This window comes from Pterocles gutturalis, unplaced genomic scaffold (genome assembly GCF_000699245.1).
Source record: "Pterocles gutturalis isolate BGI_N339 unplaced genomic scaffold, ASM69924v1 scaffold7157, whole genome shotgun sequence".
NCBI classification, from domain to species: domain Eukaryota; kingdom Metazoa; phylum Chordata; class Aves; order Pterocliformes; family Pteroclidae; genus Pterocles; species Pterocles gutturalis.
In genome coordinates this window covers 1,735-20,507 of record NW_010107830.1, presented here as the reverse complement: position 1 = coordinate 20,507, position 18,773 = coordinate 1,735, and the positions used below count along the sequence as shown (strand labels likewise).

General features: G+C 37.9%; 1 protein-coding gene across 1 annotated transcript in view; it reads right to left on the bottom strand.

Annotated features, from left to right (window-relative positions):
* The window catches only part of RMND1 (required for meiotic nuclear division 1 homolog (S. cerevisiae)), a 19,476-nt gene extending 918 nt beyond the window's left edge, over positions 1 to 18,558 (bottom strand). The window contains exons 1-9 of the mRNA XM_010072376.1: positions 18,067 to 18,558; positions 12,683 to 12,791; positions 9,710 to 9,785; positions 9,318 to 9,357; positions 5,857 to 5,957; positions 4,506 to 4,612; positions 2,678 to 2,742; positions 1,707 to 1,783; positions 418 to 538 (exon numbers count right to left, since the gene is read on the bottom strand). Of these exons, the coding sequence (XP_010070678.1) occupies positions 418 to 538; positions 1,707 to 1,783; positions 2,678 to 2,742; positions 4,506 to 4,612; positions 5,857 to 5,957; positions 9,318 to 9,357; positions 9,710 to 9,785; positions 12,683 to 12,791; positions 18,067 to 18,558 (1,188 nt within the window). The remainder of the gene's footprint in view (positions 1 to 417; positions 539 to 1,706; positions 1,784 to 2,677; positions 2,743 to 4,505; positions 4,613 to 5,856; positions 5,958 to 9,317; positions 9,358 to 9,709; positions 9,786 to 12,682; positions 12,792 to 18,066) is intronic.
* Between the last annotated feature and the right edge of the window lie 215 nt (positions 18,559 to 18,773).

The following is an 18,773-nucleotide window of genomic DNA, read 5'->3' as shown; positions in this document are numbered from 1 at the left end:
GCAGCAGTTTCCAGTCTGCTCATTCTGGTTCAGCAGTAAGCATTATGTTGCCCTACAATGAACTGACCTGAATGGTCACGCAGTAAGAAAGAAGACTGCTTCAAATCTGAGTTTGTTTTCCTGCATGCATTTCTGAACAAGAATTAAGGCTCTTCTTGTAACTATCTAAAGCCTAATTCAGTGGCTCAAGAAATATGCAATCCATCCATGTGAGGCAGGGCTGTTAACCTAAACTGGGTGAAAGATGCAACTGGATTAAGAGCATGTGGAAAACGGGATAGTGTATAGGATCCTGTTATTCTTCATTCAGTTTCTACAATTAAAACAGACTTCCATGGAGCGAGCAGTTTGTAACCCTGCTGAGCCAAAGACAGCTGATCTGAGTGTGGAAAATTCTCGTAGCAGTAAGATACCTACCTTAACTCTGCGATTAATGTTGAGAAACTGGCAAGTCTTGTCATAAAGCTCTTCCAGTTTTTCTCTATCCCAGTAGAAGTCAGGTGTTATTAGCAGGTCTGAACTCAGATTTATACGGTGTCTGAAAAGAATGGGTACTACAGTAGTTCAAAGTTCCTTTTGGTGAATACAGGAGCAAATAGCTACACAGCAGTCAAACAAGAAAATTTTCCTGTAATTTTAAGTAAAATATGAAAAGAATCTCCTTTCATAATAAAACAAATTGTAGTGATGGTTTAAAATTGGTCACATCTCCTGAAACTTTTCTGAGAATGCTGTACTGTGTAACAGTTTTGAGAATAAATGACTTTTGCCTTATGGCAACATTGCCTCCTCAACTTGTCACCTTCCTTAACTTTTGATATCTGCAGAGAAGTCCTTGACTGTGCTGAAGCTGAAGAAGCACATGAATTAACATTACTGAGGAGGTCCTTAACAGCTTGTTTGTACCTCAGAACTCTTAAGCGGGACTGGTGCTGCATGCTGGCTATGTGAGCAGAGCACACCTTTCAGAACCAGGCTACTGTCTCAACATTATAAAGGCTTGGAGCTAAAATCTCCCACCCTCAATATACTGCTCACACAAATCTTCGGACACTTAGAACATCATTGTTCACTACTGAACAGTCCTTCAAGTAGAGATATAAAATCCAATGTTTAAAATAGGAATTGCTTTTTAAATTTGCCTTTTTATTCACTGATTTTGAGGTTTTAATTTTTTTTTTTTAAAGAGTGTGTAATGCTCTGTATTCCCAATAGTCAAATTTAACTTGAGAGGGGGGGAACCCCCCCCCCCCCCCCACCCCCCATTAAATTGATACAGTGTAGCAGTGTTTTCTGTGTAAGTCAAGGGAAGAACAGAACTCACAGAAAAGTTGCACTAACTCTAGGCTGTAGTTAACAATTCTACGTTCCCTGTCCTTCCTCCAGGTATTCTTTGCATACTCTAGGATCTACTATAATTACTGGTTACGAGACATGCATTGTTGGACCCAGGGAGGGAACGGGGGGTGGAATCAGGTCTTTTAAAATATGCTGCTTAATGCCTGTCTATAGTTGGCAGTGGAGAGATGGTGGGCCAGTGGGTCCTCTGACTAACATAATAGCCCACAGAGTCTCCAGCCAAAAGGCTGAAAGAATTCCCCCTGCCCCACCCTGCTGTGTTTAGTGTGTATTCTGGTCTTTGTACCATGTACAACTTAATTTTTAATTTCTGTGTAATAAGTCTTGGGTGTAACCAAAAAAGTTACCTTAATGCAAAGAGTTCTCCAATTTTCTGCATTACATCTGCATGTGACAGTTTTATCTTCCTTCGTGACTTCAGTATCTGCAAAGTAACAAGTTTTTCGCTGCTTATCAGGTAGCATGGATTTGAAGTGAAGAAGTCTGGAGTTCTACAGCCTGGAGTATCCATACGAGTTAAAATCTGAATGCATATCATACTTATTAACATTTGAGTTTTGTTTACTTAGTGCCTTGCTTATCTAGCTTTATAAGAATCTCACCATGCACCTGTTCATCCAGGTTTTTCAACAAATCACTGAGTACACCATCAGTATCAATACAAAATCCTGGAGCATCTTCTATGAATGATTTCCTGAACAAAAGATAATCTGTTTTTTTTCTTCCTACTATTGTTATTCTTATGTCATTACAGTGTTCTTTTACCTTGCCACTACTTAGAATTTTTATAGACTTTTTCCTCACAACAATATATTACCATTTATTTCCTTCATTAAAACAAAATAAAAACGATATTTTCTCTTTTGAACCCTATGAATCTCATTTTTGCATGCCACATCATATGGACGTTGTACTTTAACTAAGTCTCATGAAGAACTGTGGTTTAACTTGAATATAATGAAGAGTTTGAGTGAATTACTTAAAGCGCATTACTTTCAGCCCAAGCTGCCACAAACTGTGTTTGGCCAAGTTTTTAAATGCTGCTTGTCCTGTTACACATACATGTTCAACAGTGGCTAGTGACAGTGGCACAACATGGGAAACATCATTCCAATGCAGAACCCCATTCCCAACCCTTTAAATACTGATGATTTCTTGTCCTGCCACTTTGCAGGTGTTCTGAGCTTCTCTATGTTGATTGCTTTACCATCAAACGTGTTAAGCATTCAATTGTTTTTTCCATATCCTCAGCTGTGTCTGGACTGATGTTTTACAAAGCACAGGAAAAAAGGAGGGGAGAGGTAAAACAAGACCTCACCTCAGGAATTGACTGGATAGATTCCACAAAGTTATCCAATAATGATTCCCAAATAGCCAGCTTTACTGCAACACAGAAGCGACAAAGCAGTACACTGTGAGAGGTGTATATGCTTTTTGGTAATCATAACTTCAAATCTGCCAACATGCTGCTTCAAGACACATTGATATATACAAACATTATTTGCAGCAAGTTACCATTAGTATCATACAATCAATGTTCATACATCTACAGACAAAGCTGGGTGGCACACTGACAGAGCTCTGCATGCAGAACCACCTTGAACTCAGCTCTCTCCTCCCAGAGATCAGTTCAGATCCTGGAGTGTTTTTCCTTCAGATCCAAAGTTGTATTTAAGTTCTCTACCATATATGCAAAGCCTTTGCAAACTACATTACAAGGAGGCTGGAGATGAGCCGAGCTGAAGGCAGGCTGACTTCGTGTGGTGCCACTCAAGAGTCTCCACTGCATTTCCAGTGCCCTGCAGAACTCTCATTCTCCATTGGTCCCGTACTTAACGCAGCATGCTCAAACCATGGAGAATTAGCTTGTACAGACATGCCACCTGCACTTGTTGAAGCTAAATTCAAACTTAAACAATCTTCTCATTTTGTTTTTAGGTGAATATACTGTTCACTGAAGATAAAACTTCTCTTCTATGGAAGCGGGTCAATGGCAACACAAATTCTACTATGCCTCAGCTTGAGCCTACATTTAATTTAGCCCCTGAAAAATTATTTTTAGGTTGGTTTCTGCTGTGTCATAAATTTGACTTGGACTAGACTTGCATCTTTTATTTTTATTGAAGGTTATTGAACTGTTTTCCTTTATGGTGTGCATGCCCCACACTAACATAAATTGCTACCAATTATCTGCTGGGAATAAATCACTTTCTCCATTCCATGTGGCACCACTCTTCCATGCAGTGGCTTTATGAACAGGAAAACTATAGAGAACTAAAGGGTTTTTTTCTCAATAGCTCTTCTTTCGACAGTCAAGAACCATTTAGTTATGCTGTACTCCTTGATCAAACAGTGTATCACTTCAAAAACATGTATTCTGTTTAAAGGTGCACTTCCCCAAATTCTACAGGAATCCTGTAATTTACCTTAAAAGCAGCAGGGGTAGAGAGACCAGATTTCCTTTAAAGGTCTTTTCAAGGATGGCCATGCTGCTGCTCGCTTCTACTCCCACTTTCTACCTCATTTGAGGTCTGAAGCAGCAGAGATATCTATTTTCTCAAGCCACAGCAGCAGCACTGCTGAGCCTGACTTCTTCCCAGTGCCTCCCACTGCCTCCTGACAGAAGTACTGCCTATGGCACACAGCCATGGCTAATAAGCTTGGAAAACATTATCTGTGACTCTGGGCCACATCTCTGATACTGATACACCTCCCCAGCTGGGAATCACTTCTTTAGCTGGCATCTAGCTTTTTCTGTTAGAGGAAATAATGTCAGGATCAATTACCTAAGATTACTGACAGGTTTCTAATACTGGATTCTACAGTTGCTGCTATCCTAGAATAGGATATTCTCAAGGGTGGGGAATTGGATGCTCAACAGATTGTCTATCTTTTGCAAAGTATGTTTCTTGATGTGCTTTCTTAATCTCTTAAGACAATTTACATCTAATAAGGTAATTCCAATTTACAGAAAACAAGGTAAAAGCTTTGAAAACAAATCCTCCCACTGAAGCACAATAAATCTTTACAGTTTGCCTAAACCAGATACTGAGCCTTCTCCAACTTGTCACTGTCCAAGTCCCAATTATAATGACATTTCACAAAATATGTACCATAGGCTGATATTACAAACAATATTAACTTACCAGAAAGACAAAGGGCATTTGAAAAGGCAAATTTCTGCAGAACAACTTCATCACTATCCAGCTCAGAATTTAACAAGATTTCTCCTTTATGAAGCTTTGACTGACCTCTGTTAAAACAGGATTGAAGCATCTTCATTGATTAAGCTACTAGCTAAGGCACATTTAAACAACAGTCAAAAATGCAAGGAAGGTTGGTTATTTGTTTATATAAAACATGCCCTATCTATATGGATATCATCCCCATCCTTACATTTTACTCTTGTTCATCCTGACAATGACCAAAACAAATCACCAAATAATAGTTTCTCAGTCTAAGACTGAGGCAAATATGGCCAAATTTTCTAGGTTTAAAATGAAACTGCAGCAAGCTATGATGTTAACTACAGCATTACTATATACACACAGATAATTCAGAGTAAGCAGGATGCTGGCCTCTCTCTTGCTCTCTATCTCCTGAATTATCTTTCTGTTTTCCTTCTGTCACTTTCAAAAACATCTCTCCCTCTCTGCTATGATGTTACTTTCCCTGAAGCCTCTATTGCATAGGGGTCCAGCAGCAAAGAAAAGAGGGCATGAGAGTCCTTCAATTTATCCTGTCAACCAGCTATGAAACTTGCATAAACACAATGGAATATGTCAGGTATCACAAATTACACAACTGTATAGCACATGCAGTTTTCAAATGGCCAGGAAAAACAAAAAAAACAAACCCTGCTGTCCTCTTATCAGGTTACCTTAAATAAGCTCAACCTCACTATCTCAGCTCCTAGTGTTATGGTGTCCTGTCTAGGGGTTGTTTTTTGGTGCTGTTGGAAAATTACAGATAATTTTTATAATAATTTACATTGAGAAATATTTCTGTAGAGATCATTTGCTCCCTGTGATGAAAGAACATTATTTAACAAGGCAAGACAACTTGCCAAGTTTATCATTCCACAGTATTCAAGTTATAACTTTCCTAGGAAGTCTTTATATATGAACCTAGAGGGCACTTAAGAAAGCTTACGCAGAAAATCCTCTTTAAATCAGATTTGTCTCAATAATGCATGTTTATTTTTTTCTGTGAGGTACATAGTTTCTGTTTGGGATTACTGAAGAACATGTTCAGTTGTGTGGGCACAGAGTTTCATAATTTACAAAATCTAGCACATAACCAAGTCACAAAGGCCATTACTTTCAAGTTTAGCAGTTCAGCAAAATTTGTCAATTTATATTTACTGTCTTCTCGTTTCCTTATTTTATTAATTTGAAAAAGAATTCGGAAAAGTATTTTTTTTTTCTAGCTGCTTTTACTAGAATTTGTTTTAGATGTCTATCAGCTTTTCTATCAAGAGTGCTTGAAGATACTTACTCTCCTATTCTATAGTTCATCTCTTCATTCTCCCAATGGACTAGTGCAACTTCATATGGCTGAATTTCATGCCGTTCTAGCATTTGCATGATATTCTTCATCTAAGAAAAAGACAATTGCGTACACAGGAACAGTTACCATGCAGTATACTATCACTCCACAAAGATCTAGCATATAATAGGTTCATGAATGCAACTTTAATGCTGAAGTTATTTAAATAACAATGAATAGGTGTGCTAAATAATGAAGTGATTATTAACAGTTTACTTCTGAAGCTATCTGTAGCTGTGTGGAAGAATTTGTGGCTATGAACAATTGCAACGAATCTGTGTCATTTAATGTCTGCATATATAAAACAGGGTAAGGGTTAACCACAGCAGCAGTAAAGACAATGTGGACATATTCAGTATCAAAACAATGAGCTGTACAAGATTTTGGCAGACGTCTGAGTGTGGGAATGAATCTTTAGGATAAGTACATCAGGTGGCTGTTTCTGCCAAAATTACTAGTTTGCTGCTAAAATCAATAGTTTTGTTTCAGCTACCAGAGGTTGGGTTATACTACAGAAATCCTTTACCACAACTCTGTAAAAATAGTTTCAGCTACCCACATTCAACCCTGTAAAACAGTTAAATGTGCAATTTTACTTGCAGAAGTAATCTCATTGTTGTTTTATTCCCAAGCACACTAAAACCTGATGCAGGAAGAAAGAGCCCTTTTCTCTCACAAAACTTTCTCCTGACATCTGACTTAGGATCCCTCATTTGTTCCCTTCTATGTGGTACAAGGCTCTCCTCAAGAATCATTCTGCAATTAGAACAAATTCTGAACCAAAAAACCACTCACCTACAGGTTTTTAAAAGGCACTTAGTTATACAACAGCTAGTTATAAAAACCAAACCAACACAACACACTTGATGCCTAGATTCTTTAAAAAGGTGAATCTTCTACAAAGTCATACTTAAAACACTCTTTGAAAAAACAGATAATAGTTAATCTTTCAGTGCAGAACGGTATGCTAGTAAATTGTTCATTAAGTATATTCTTCAGGTTAAGTACTCTAAAAAAAACTGCTGGATCACCTTCAAGAGGGATTTTCTTTGCAGTCCTAGCTTTCTTCATTACTTTCAAGAATTTCGGTGATACTATCTATGTAAGACATGATACACTTTTCACTAAAAAACCCTCCAATCCTACAGCTGCCACTGCTTGTTCCATAATCCCCAATTTCATATTAGCATGACTAGTACCTGCCATATATTCCAAGACTTCTGTTAAAAAAGATTATGAAAAATTATTTGCATTTTTTAAGTAAGGAAGCGTCTGCTGTTTCGGCCAGTCACATTGGCCAACCACCTATGCTGTGCCCAGGGACAGTTCAGCAATGCAAACCCTGCTGTAACAACCCCAGAGTTAATAGCCAATCCATAATGCAGCATGCCAGACTTCAAGAGTGTGTTCACTTGGATCCAGGTGCTCTAGCTGGCTTCGAGAAGCCATTACTAATACAGTAATTATGCTGTTAATAGACTAACAGTCCCTTCCAGAACTACAACCAGCTCAGCTTCCCAGGGCCCATACAGAGCAAGATTCAACAAAGCTTCACAGACCGTAACTGATCCTGTGAAGTTCATGTGTCTTGTAACATGCATACTTCCAAAGTTCTTCCATTGCTCTGGATAATGAGAAATTTTATTTCAGTGGCAGCTTTCTTTTATCTGTTCAGAGTAATACAAAGGCTTTCACTGACATGAGTTTCTCCTAGGCCCAGCCAAATTTTATAGAAGGGACTACCTGTGACACAGTGCATTTAACGACAAGAAATTCTCTGGATTCACTAAATGCAAACTCTTGCTATTACAAGCAGTCACGTCACACAATTTCCTTTTAAAAAAACAGATGAAACTCCATCTCAAAGCTAGTTTTGCTTTTTGCCCTTGCTATTTTTGGTGAGGAAGTTGTTGCACAGCCTCCCTACTCAGGTATTTGAAAACGGTTATTTTACATTTTAAGTTTCTATTCGTAATCAGTGATTCTTTATGTTCTGTTTTAATGAATTACTTTCAGTTTCTATTCTACAGACCAGTTGTGTTTATTTTATTTTGGTTTCAGTTCATTAAAACGTGCATAAAAATAACTCCTCTATTTGAGCAAGTTGTTCAGAAGTTAAAACTTTGACTATGATTTCAATAAGAAGAAAGAGGCAGTTTTGCTCTTCTTTTATAAAGAAAGCCAGCAAGGGACCAACTAAAGTTATTAGCATTAACAAGAAAAATGTGTTATCAGATTTTCAAAGGTACCTAAGCATGTACAACAAAACAAGATTTTTCAGAGTACTCCAGTGGGTAGAGGTGTTCAGCTCATAAAAATTAACAGGAGTTAGTCAGCTAGTCTTCAGTAATACCTGTGAATCAGTAGCGTAGTTACAGCCATAGCATCTTAAGTGTGCTACAGGCAAGGTTTGAAGGGAGAACTAGTATCTTTTTGTAGGCCAGCTGATATACTGACACCCCCCAAAACAGACAGGAAATCAGGAACATTTCAGGTCTGAAACAGAAAAAGGGAACTTGAATCCAGAAATTGTTCACATCTGGAAACAACTGCTCTGTATTTTCATTTACCTTAATGAAAACCCTCCTGGGAACTTCTGGGCATCTCAGTATCATCTGTTTAACACACTATTTAATTTCACATACTCTGCCTACACATAAGATCGATACTTTTTCTCTTTGTATCTAGAATCCAGTTTTACCTAACCACAGTAATACAAATCAGTGTATTGAAATTTTTTAAAATAACTATAAATGCTTGTGGCATACTCCTTGGTCAGCAAAGAGCACCAAATTATCATAAGGGCTATGTCATTTCAATATCAACACATTTTAACAATTATATCAACCAACAAAAAAAAACTTCCTTCAGGAAAATTGCTAACTGGTAGAAACACAAAACAATATTAAGAAGTTGCTTACAAATTTTTTCTCTTTCAAAGTCATCCAAAATTATGCTTTGAATAGTTTTGACTTGAATGGCTCTGGAGTGATCTTTTACTTCCAACACATTTTCTGTTATATTAGTGCCTTTCAAACAACCATTCACAGTTTGATTTTTCTGATCTACTTCAAGATGTAGAGCAGCAAGAATTTTCTTTTTGTCAGTCTCACTAGATTAAAGTTTCAGATTTTTGTCCTTAAGTAGAAAATGTTAGCCACTTTGTATGTTACATATATATTTGCTCATTTTGTGCAGAAAGTCACGTTTCAAAGGTAAGATATACCAGCAACCCACACACTTGAGGGCAGCAGTAGGCAAGCACTTGCACTCATTAGGAGAAGAATCAGTCCTTTTCCGTCAGGGAGATAGATACTCAAGCTCCCAAACAAAGCCCAAGCATGCTGGGTTTTGTGGGACTGACTAAACATCCACTTATGACGTTTAACAAATGGTTTTGCTTTACTTACACTTTTCTCTTCCACATTCCAAAACACAACAGCCCCTTCCCTGTGAATTCAAGGAAAAACTGAGGTGTAATACTGTTTTAAATATATTTCAGTGCCACTCAAATTGCAGAGTGGCAATTTTTGTCAAAGTGAATCACAAAACTTTAATACTACCTTCACAAAACTACAAAGTAGTTGCTTTTTAACCATACTTTAATGAAAAAACATGAGAAAAGTTATTTTTTAATAATTTAAATAATTCTGTGGTTTTTTTTTTTTAAATCATTCTGATTGGACAGTTATTCCTTGAGTTTCATGAGGTACTATGATGCAATGATCTAGCAAGCTGCACTACTTCTTTCACACCATTGCTATTAATAAAATAATGTTTTTGGGCATGATTTATAACTTACCTGAAGAAAAATATAATGCCAGGATCATCCTCTTTTGCAGATTTCTCAGTACCAATCACCAAAACGTTTGCAGCATCTGAAAAATTTGAAGAATTATTCAAACTTCTGGGCATGATAGCTATAAGCACATAATTCCAGTTTAACAATTCCATGCTAACACATCAGCCAGTTCCATACTTTATTTTTCTGATGGAAATGTTTGCTAGGAAACAACCACAATGTCAAACTACACTGCTTCTCTGAAGTGTCACACTCAAGACAGACTCAGCCGCTATGTCAACCTTCACTGGAATCTTTAGTTAATGAAACATAACAGTTTTGAAAAACAAAAGACTTAAGGGAAAAATGATGCAGGGTATATTAAATAACCAGGAACAGAATACAGAACTGGAAACTATGGAAGTTTGCCCACAGTTGTAGAAAAATTACCATTCAAATCTGCTTGCCCTGAAGTTCTTTCTCTTTTCTATATAGTAAGGAACTAATCTGCACTCAAATTTTTCTGACTTTGCTTTGACAGTCAAAAACTTGACAGTGCATACCCGCAAGACAGGAGAGGGTACATCTGCATTCTCCTTTGGATCAGAAGTGTGCTTTTGAGATAAATTTTCCAGCCACACTCAATTTGACACACTTCTGATGTGCATTGTAGAATAGGGTCAGAGTACGCAAACTGGATTTCTTTTTGCATTAAATTAAACTGAAAGAGGAGCTCTAAAAATGCACCTGTGGTACTCCAAACCACTAACAGGCATTTGTTACAAAGGACTTGACCATTCTACTGTGAGTAGAATGTTCCAAAACTTGGAAAATGTGGATGCTGGGTTCTCAAAACAGGGCTTTGTTTTTTTTCTACAGCTCTGCTGGAATTTTATACTCATTAATGTAGATAAAAGTTTTAGAAGTCCTGATGTGGTTTTGACCAAAAAAAGTTTACTTTCCAGCATGATTCATTTTGTTGCAGAACTCGTGGAAGCTAGAGCAGCAAAACCCAGCAAAATCCCCTATCTCTATTACAAAGTGAGGCTCCACAAAGAGGAATTTGCAGGGCCTAGCACCTAAACCTTAAGAAGTTCAAACCTTTCACAGAAAGATCACAAGTGGCAAAGCATCACATTCAGCCTCTACTGGATGTACAAATTCCACTCTCTGCTCTACTGCTCAAGCAGCCGAGGCCAGGTAGACTAAGGCACCAGAGAGAGATGTCTAAGTATCGGATATTCTTTTGCTAATACCTGAATTGAGACCACACAGCTGGTCTGGATGAACTGTTTAAAGACTTTTATTTCACTCACTATTCCAGTTCAGAAACACATAATTTGATAAGTCACTAGAGCAAGTTTTGTGTGTGAAGTTTGAGTTCACCTTGGAAGAAACATTTGTCTGCATTTTCTCATTTGCCTTTTCAAATATCACCCTTATCTTAATTTATCCACTCCAGCTAAAACATAGCACAATTGAAAAGAATTTGGTCCACTGTAAGCAGAGGTACAAGATCTGCCTCTAAAATGTTTTTAAAGAGGTCAAAACCAAGAACAATACTTAGAAAGACCACTACAAAGAAACAATCCACACCATAATTGGTGATTTAGATTTCTACGTGCTGTTTTTTGATTTTCCAAGATTCAATGCTGGAGTTGGCAACCAACCACTGCTACATGCACAAGCCAACCACCACAACACATCAGATCTGCTGCACAATCCAACGTCCTTTCATCATTACTTCCTCCAAACTTCTTGATAGAGTATCTATTGTGAGGAGTCAAAAACACACCATGAAAAAATGAGAGAACTGGCAAAATCCACACTCCCAGGGTAAAATACCAGCAACAGCAACATTTGCCTTACAACAATTCACAGTCACTTTGGGGACTGTACGAAGTTTCTATCCCAAAGCTGTGAAACCAATGTTCTTTTTAATACAAAGAAACTACAAAGGAACATGAAGACTATACAGCACCTTGTCTTCCCATGTTCATCTTTCTGAGCAAGATGATCATTAGTAAATGTTGTGTTTAAAAGAGACCCACCAGAGTATTATTGCACTTGGATTACTGTTTGAGAGGCAGCAAGATATTTGATAAATACTATCTGTCATTCCCTTAGCTTCATATAATCTGTTCATTCAAAGAAAAAAAAAAAGGCATTCTACTGACAACATATGAAAATCACAGCTGTTCCAGGGCATAAGTTTCCTTCAGCTATAAAAAGCTCCATTTGTTTTTCTCTTGTAGTATATATTTCAACTATTTCTAAGCCCTACTTTCCCAAGTCTTCAGAGACACTTTGTATGGAAACCAGAACCAATTATTTTGATGAAGCCTAGCTAAGCGAAGCATTTAACAATTGCTAGGATGTATTTGGCCCAATTAAAAAAAAAAGTATCAACTGCCTTCTCTTTACTCAACTAAGCATTTATGTGTGTATCTTTTCCATTTTACTTGGCAAGACTTCTCTTGCATGCCTTCCTCTCCAACTCTCAGTGATCACTTTAGTGCATTAATAGATACATTGATAGAAGTGTGGGTATGGAAAGAGGCAATACTTCAAATTACAAAATTGTTTTGACAGCTGAAACACTACAGTATCACGTAACTGAAAGATTAATTAAAATAAAGAAAACTTTAAGAATTTTTTCAGTTAGCGAACTTCTACAGAAATTCTTTGTATCAGAAAATGTCCAAATTTACTTTTCCTGCATGCATCTGATTTTTCAATACTTTTTGTGTAATTGTAATTTTGGTAAAACTTATCATAGGGTAACAGCAAGTGCTGGTTACATTGCTGTTCTGAAGTTTAGTTGTGGGTTTAAGAAAATTGAATTTTTAAGCAAAGCAACATTTTTATAGGCAGGATGATATATTCCAGCTTATTACCAGAATAAGAGTACATGAAATTACAAAAATTTTATACCTCACCCATATTTAAACTCCCAAGGTGTAGCATTGCTTTTAATATGTTTCAAAAATCTACCTCTAGGCAAACTTGTTATTTCAACATATCCATGTGAAGTCAGGTCATGACACAGATTACCAAGATGATATTCATCTGCTGTTGCAAAGGCTGTGCACTGCATCAGATTCTGTGCCAAAGGAATAAAGATCTGAGTTAGGGAAAGGCTGAAGCAAGATGTTAATAATACAATTGTTTGCCTTAAATTTATCATGAGTGACATTTTTAATTTCTTCACTCTTTTCTATGATATCATTGCCATGCTGTCCACCTGATGTACAAATACTCATGAGATTACTTGCTCCCTGTTAAGTGGGAAAGCAAATCACAGACCAAGATCAAACCAGGTGACATGAGTAAATCACATCAAAAAACTCTGGGATAGAGTGTCATAGTTTTGACCCTGGCTAGCATCCAAACCCACAACAACTGCTTGCTCACCCTCCCCCCTCCCACGGATGGGGGAGAGAATTAAAGGGGTAAAGGGAAAAGAGACTCGTGGGTTGAGATAAGAACAATTTAATAACTAAACTACAATAATATTGAAAACAATAATAATGATGATAATAATAGTAATATATACAAATGAGTGATACACAGTGATACTGCTCACCACCCGACGATCAAGGCTCAGACTATTCCCAGCTACTAATCTCAGAGCAGGGAGAGTCTCAAAACCACAATCCCAGAACAGAGATAAGAGCCCAAGAGTCTGAGAGACAGAGAAGGCCCTAAGAAAGGGGTGACCCTGAGAGAGGGGCAACCCAGAGCAAGTCAGAGTACTTCCAGACAGATCCTCATCTATATACTGGGCATGACGTGCATGATATGGAATAGACCACTGGCCAATGTGGGTCTCAATCCTAAACCTAAGGTTAAATCCCAGGCTAGTAATTGGGGCTGTGCTCCCTCCCTGCTTCTCGTGTCCCTGGAGACACTGGCCCAGCAGAGAAGCTGAAAAGTCCTTGACTGACCTGGCAGCAACTATAACCATCAGTATGTTATCAGCCTCCTCACCACAAATTCAAAACATGGCTTCTCACTACCTACTATGAAGAAAGTTAACTGCGTTCTAGCCGAAACTAGGACACAGAACCACAAAGTGAACCCTTCTTTCCTGAATGCCAATCAAATGCTTTAACAGTAGAGCTACACTTGCTACTGCTCCCCCATCCTACAGTTTATGACACAGTTGGCTGACCACCAAAATCAAAAGCAAGACACCCCCAATATTAGCTTTAAGATCTCTATTTTAAAGATAAATGGCATTCAACCATCCCAGCTTGCTTATCAAGCAGAAGCTTGAACAGCAAACAGCATGTTCTTCCAAGCACAAAGCTCACTGCCCAGGTAACCCCCAGGGTGTGGCCCATTGCAGCATGGCAGAACACAGCCACACATCTTCTGGGCCAGTTGTAGGTGGTACAGATCTACGGCGTCCCCTGAGCTGAATCTTGCACTAAGAACATGGTCTCAACTGACACCACAGTCGACCAGTATACAACAGCTAGAGTTTGTCTCATCTCAATATTCCACAATCGTCAGTAACTGAAATGCCATATTGAAACAAATGACTGGAGAAATGATACTGACTTGCAGTGAGACTGACTCATACATAGCAAAGAAATGAGAAAGTCATCTGTGCAAAGATTTTCCTGATTAATCAAAAAAGTCACAATAAACTGATTTACAAATTCTACTACTCATTTTAAGTGGATTTCTTTGTTCTGATACCATGTATGTCCCATGATAATGTTTTTCAGTACAATGTAGTGGAATATATCCAAAACCTAATGTGTCTTATTGTGGATCAGTCACTTTCCAGCTTTTTGTAACTAATACAAATGGGGATGTAACTAACAACAAATGAACAAAAGAACTGTACTCATCTGCAAGCATTTACACCCACAATACAATTCAACTTAAAACACAAAATATATTCTTGCAGCACTCGTACACTATCAAACAGCAAGGCTTAAAAAATGTTCTACTCCTTTTGGGGGCCCGTCACCAGTCATCAGAATCATGGCCACACATCGAAACCTTCTTTTCTTTTTCGTGTTAACATTCTGTTATCATTTCCAAAGCTTTGGTTACACATCATAATTAGTGATCACTAACAGAAAATAAACATTAAAAGTAATTACAACATTCAGTGAGCAATTTTGTAGGGATATTTCCATGACTGTGCTACGAGGCTGAGTTAACAGTGGAAGAGAATTGTGTTTTCAGTTCCCTTGTTGCAGTGCCTTTGGAAAGCTGCATTATCACAATTCGTCTGTATAAATCCATTTTCAATTTCTAAACTGCCAATGCAAATGATATATTTCAGATTATTCCAGAAAGCTCTGTTTATTAGAAATACACAAGCTCTGCCATGAAACTCTTCTGTCAAGAGTTAAGTGAGTAAACTCTTACCTTCTAGCTAGTACATAATCTGAAAATCTCTGTCCTGCTCTATGCTTCTCCTGGGCTACTGTTCCTTTCAAGGGAGATGCACTACAGGGCAGACTTTCTGTCTTACTGCTGCAATTTTAGTTTCAACAAAGGCTTTACATTTAGTTAGAGTCAGAAGTTTTCTGCTAAGACTACTGATGCCTGAAACAGCATTTTGGATATACACTCATTTGGGTTTTTTTACAATGCAGTGTTTCACTTAATTTTTTACTAAAATCTTGTTTGATGGGGAACACTTGAATTGGGTGTAATCTGAGATTAAGACACCTAAAATATACATGTCCACAGGCACTCTAGATATCTAAGATCCCATAATATCTGTTGGAGATATAGCCAAAATGTCTACACTCTAAGGAGTGATTCAGCTAATCCTAAACCACATGTGTTAACTGTCCGACCAACCTTAATCCTGTGCTTTCTGCTATGTCACTTTCACATGCTAACTTCAAAAAAAGAAAATACAAGATCTGTACTGGTGCTACAAAAAAACGCCAGCAACTCGCCACCCTCTTCCTTTCTGCCTACAGCTGGGGCTTCATTGAGATTCTATTCAGAGCACCACAACAGCTATCCTTAGGATCAGCCATCCTAAGTACCTCAACAACATTTTCCATATCATCATGCCCCCAACACAGGCTCATGGAACCATAATTCTCCTTAGCCCATCCCTTCCACTTTAAACATACAAAACATTTTAAGAGAGAAAACCTGTAGGATGAACTTAAAACCCCACATCACCATAAGAATCAGTCTTTATCTTAAGGATAGTAAATACTACATCTTCACTTCATTTTCAAGCTTTTTTTAGACTATGTGGCTATAGCATTAAAAATTAGCTCAGAGGCTTTTCATTCCATCAGACCTTATTGAGATTAACTAAAGTGAGCAGTGAGTGGTACTACTCACTGATGGACTGACTAAACCAGTTAACTGCTTTCAAGTAACTCCTCCATCTATCCTGAAAAACTGGTCTTACGACCATTTATCATTGCTGGTGCTCAGCACTCTGCCTGCAAACAACACATGAAGACCAGTGCTGGGGAGGGCTGCGAAGGACCTCCTTATTGAACTGGACTATTCTGCAAAAGGAAGGTATCAACTGTCAGGCCCTCCGAGGCAGAACACACCAGAGATCCTTGGGGTTCATCCGAGGAGTGAACCCAGAGCTAGTGTCTCAAAGGGAAGGAGAAGACGCAGCAGCATTCCCCTAGGTAAGTGCCCTGGTAATAGGGCCTGCGTTACTGGTGGACTCTTGGTTACCTCCACACATGCACAGGAAAGCAAGATCAGCTTTTCAGTGAAACCAGGATTTAGAGAAAACTGACAGCGTGCTGAAAAAAACTTCAAGGTTTCTCCATTTGTGCCATTTCTATAAGACACCTTGCAGAAATCTACATAGCTATAAAGAAATACACAAATAGGTAAAAAAAAAAAAAAGCTTATTCCAAAATACTGTCAGCCTGCAGTCAAGGTGACAGCCTGTCCATACCCCTGTAGATGGGGCTATGTACCTGACAAAACCACACGGGGTCTATACAAAAATAGCAAATGTTTCTGTTAGGTCTGAGTTTATGTGATTTCTGGCACAGCGCTTTGCCATGTGGAAGCTTCCTCAGAAAGTACATTATTATTTCAGTATATCAGGCAGGATTTTCTCAGTCTCTTCACAACTGAAGAAAGGAAAAATAGTAGTGCATATTACTTGCATACATATATATGAAACTGTCAAACAAAGAAACTGTTTGCATTCTGTGCTGCCACTTAAAAGCCTTGAGAATCTAAAAAAATTGTCACTTCAATTCACCCAACAACAAAAAGAAGAAACCTCTGAATGTAATGTCATAGCATGAATAACAAGCTTGAAACATTACACAGTGTTTTAGGACTAACATTCTTCACTTTCATTTTCCAAGGCAATGTGAAAATTCAAGTGGGAAGTAAATTATCTATAATGGAGCCTTTACGTTACATTAAAGCATACTCCTGCTCATCATACAAAATATTAAACGGAAGCTTAGATGACAAGAAAGCAAGCATTAAAGGTTCAGTTTCTGTGCTCACATTGAACAGATCATGTAACAGACATTTTGCAATGTGGAAGCTATTTCGAAAAGTGCAATACTTGTTTCAGTCTTATCTGTAATACTATTTTATTAAGAATACCCTGGAATGCAGTTCTTGTAGCTTGAGGAAAACACTAACACTTCTGACACCATGATTTTCCTTGGAGATCTCACATTCAAGTATGGTTAAGATCTGCCTTGGCTACTGTTGAGGCTTGCAAAGAACTATCTTAAGGAGAAACAGCCACAAACACGCACTGTTCCACTGAAACATATCTCATTTTATCCGAAACAGTTTGTTGCTGCAGTTACTCTGTAGACCTATGAGTCTGGAGATCAAGGTGCTATTTCCACACATGGAATAATCTTCCTCAAGTAACACAGCCTACGTCTGCACCTCAGCTTCCCATCTGAAATTTAATCTGAATATAAACTTTATGCTGTTTACTTTAATCTCGATTTCTGTTTGAGTAAGGCCTTAAAACTGGGTAGAATTTGGCCAGCAACGATACCTAGGGAAAGGTAAGTTATTCTGAAAGCTGGAATTCTTTCAGTTTCTTAATATTAAATGTGATTTGAGAGCACTGGTTAAAATTATTTTTAATGGATTTTGTCTTTCTACTTTAATAACCACTTATCTTCCCTCCACTTTTGCTTACACATTGCTAGTAAAAATCCGATTTATCTTCAAAATACCAGACACACTAGTTTGTATCAAGCGTGATTCTGTTTGCACAGTTCCAACACTAGGGTAAATAATGAAATCCTCCTCACCAAATACACATGCTAATTTCATTAAAATGTTAATCTAAACATAAATTTGAATCTAAATTAAATTGATGAAGATCCCTTAATGTTATATTGACTGTAGATTTTGTACTTTACCTCCATGTCTGACAGTAGTGGCTGGTTAGTTCTGGATGGCTGCTTGGTCCTTGGTGCCTTCGGTGGCCTCTTAACCAGCTGGGTACTGTGTTTTGGAATAATTTTACCAGCTGATAAAACCGAATAAAATCTTGATGGTATGTTCCCAAGCTTCTTCATAAGCTCTGAATTGAGCTTGTAGTTTTCCATCATTGCCACACCAAAATGTTTCCAGGACGGAAAAAAACCCTCCCCACTCTGACAGTAAACATTTTTTCTCAAAGCCGATACATTTCCTTGGAGCAACTGCCAATTCTTGACTTGCACACATCGACTTGTCAAAAAAGGCGATGCAGTTTTCTGAGCATACAAATTCCAAGACTTTGCTGTTCTGTCAACTTCATTATGCAGCTTCAGTAGCAGACGTCCAGTTTTATTAAAGCTTTGGCACTGGCATATTGTTGTTAAAACATGGAAAGATCTAGTCTGAAGGTGCAGAAGTTTCAGTCTCATTGCTTCCCTCAGAACTGTATTTAAAACAAACAAACAGAATCATCCATCAAGCCTTTGGAAAGAAATAATATTATTCTTCCCTTATTTACAGGGTGACCCACACTCCTTCTGCATATGTTAGTACTCCTAAACACATAAACATCGGTGGGATTAAACAGCTTTTTTTCAGTGCTATGAAAATACTCCAATTAAGATCAAAATACATTATTTGAGCT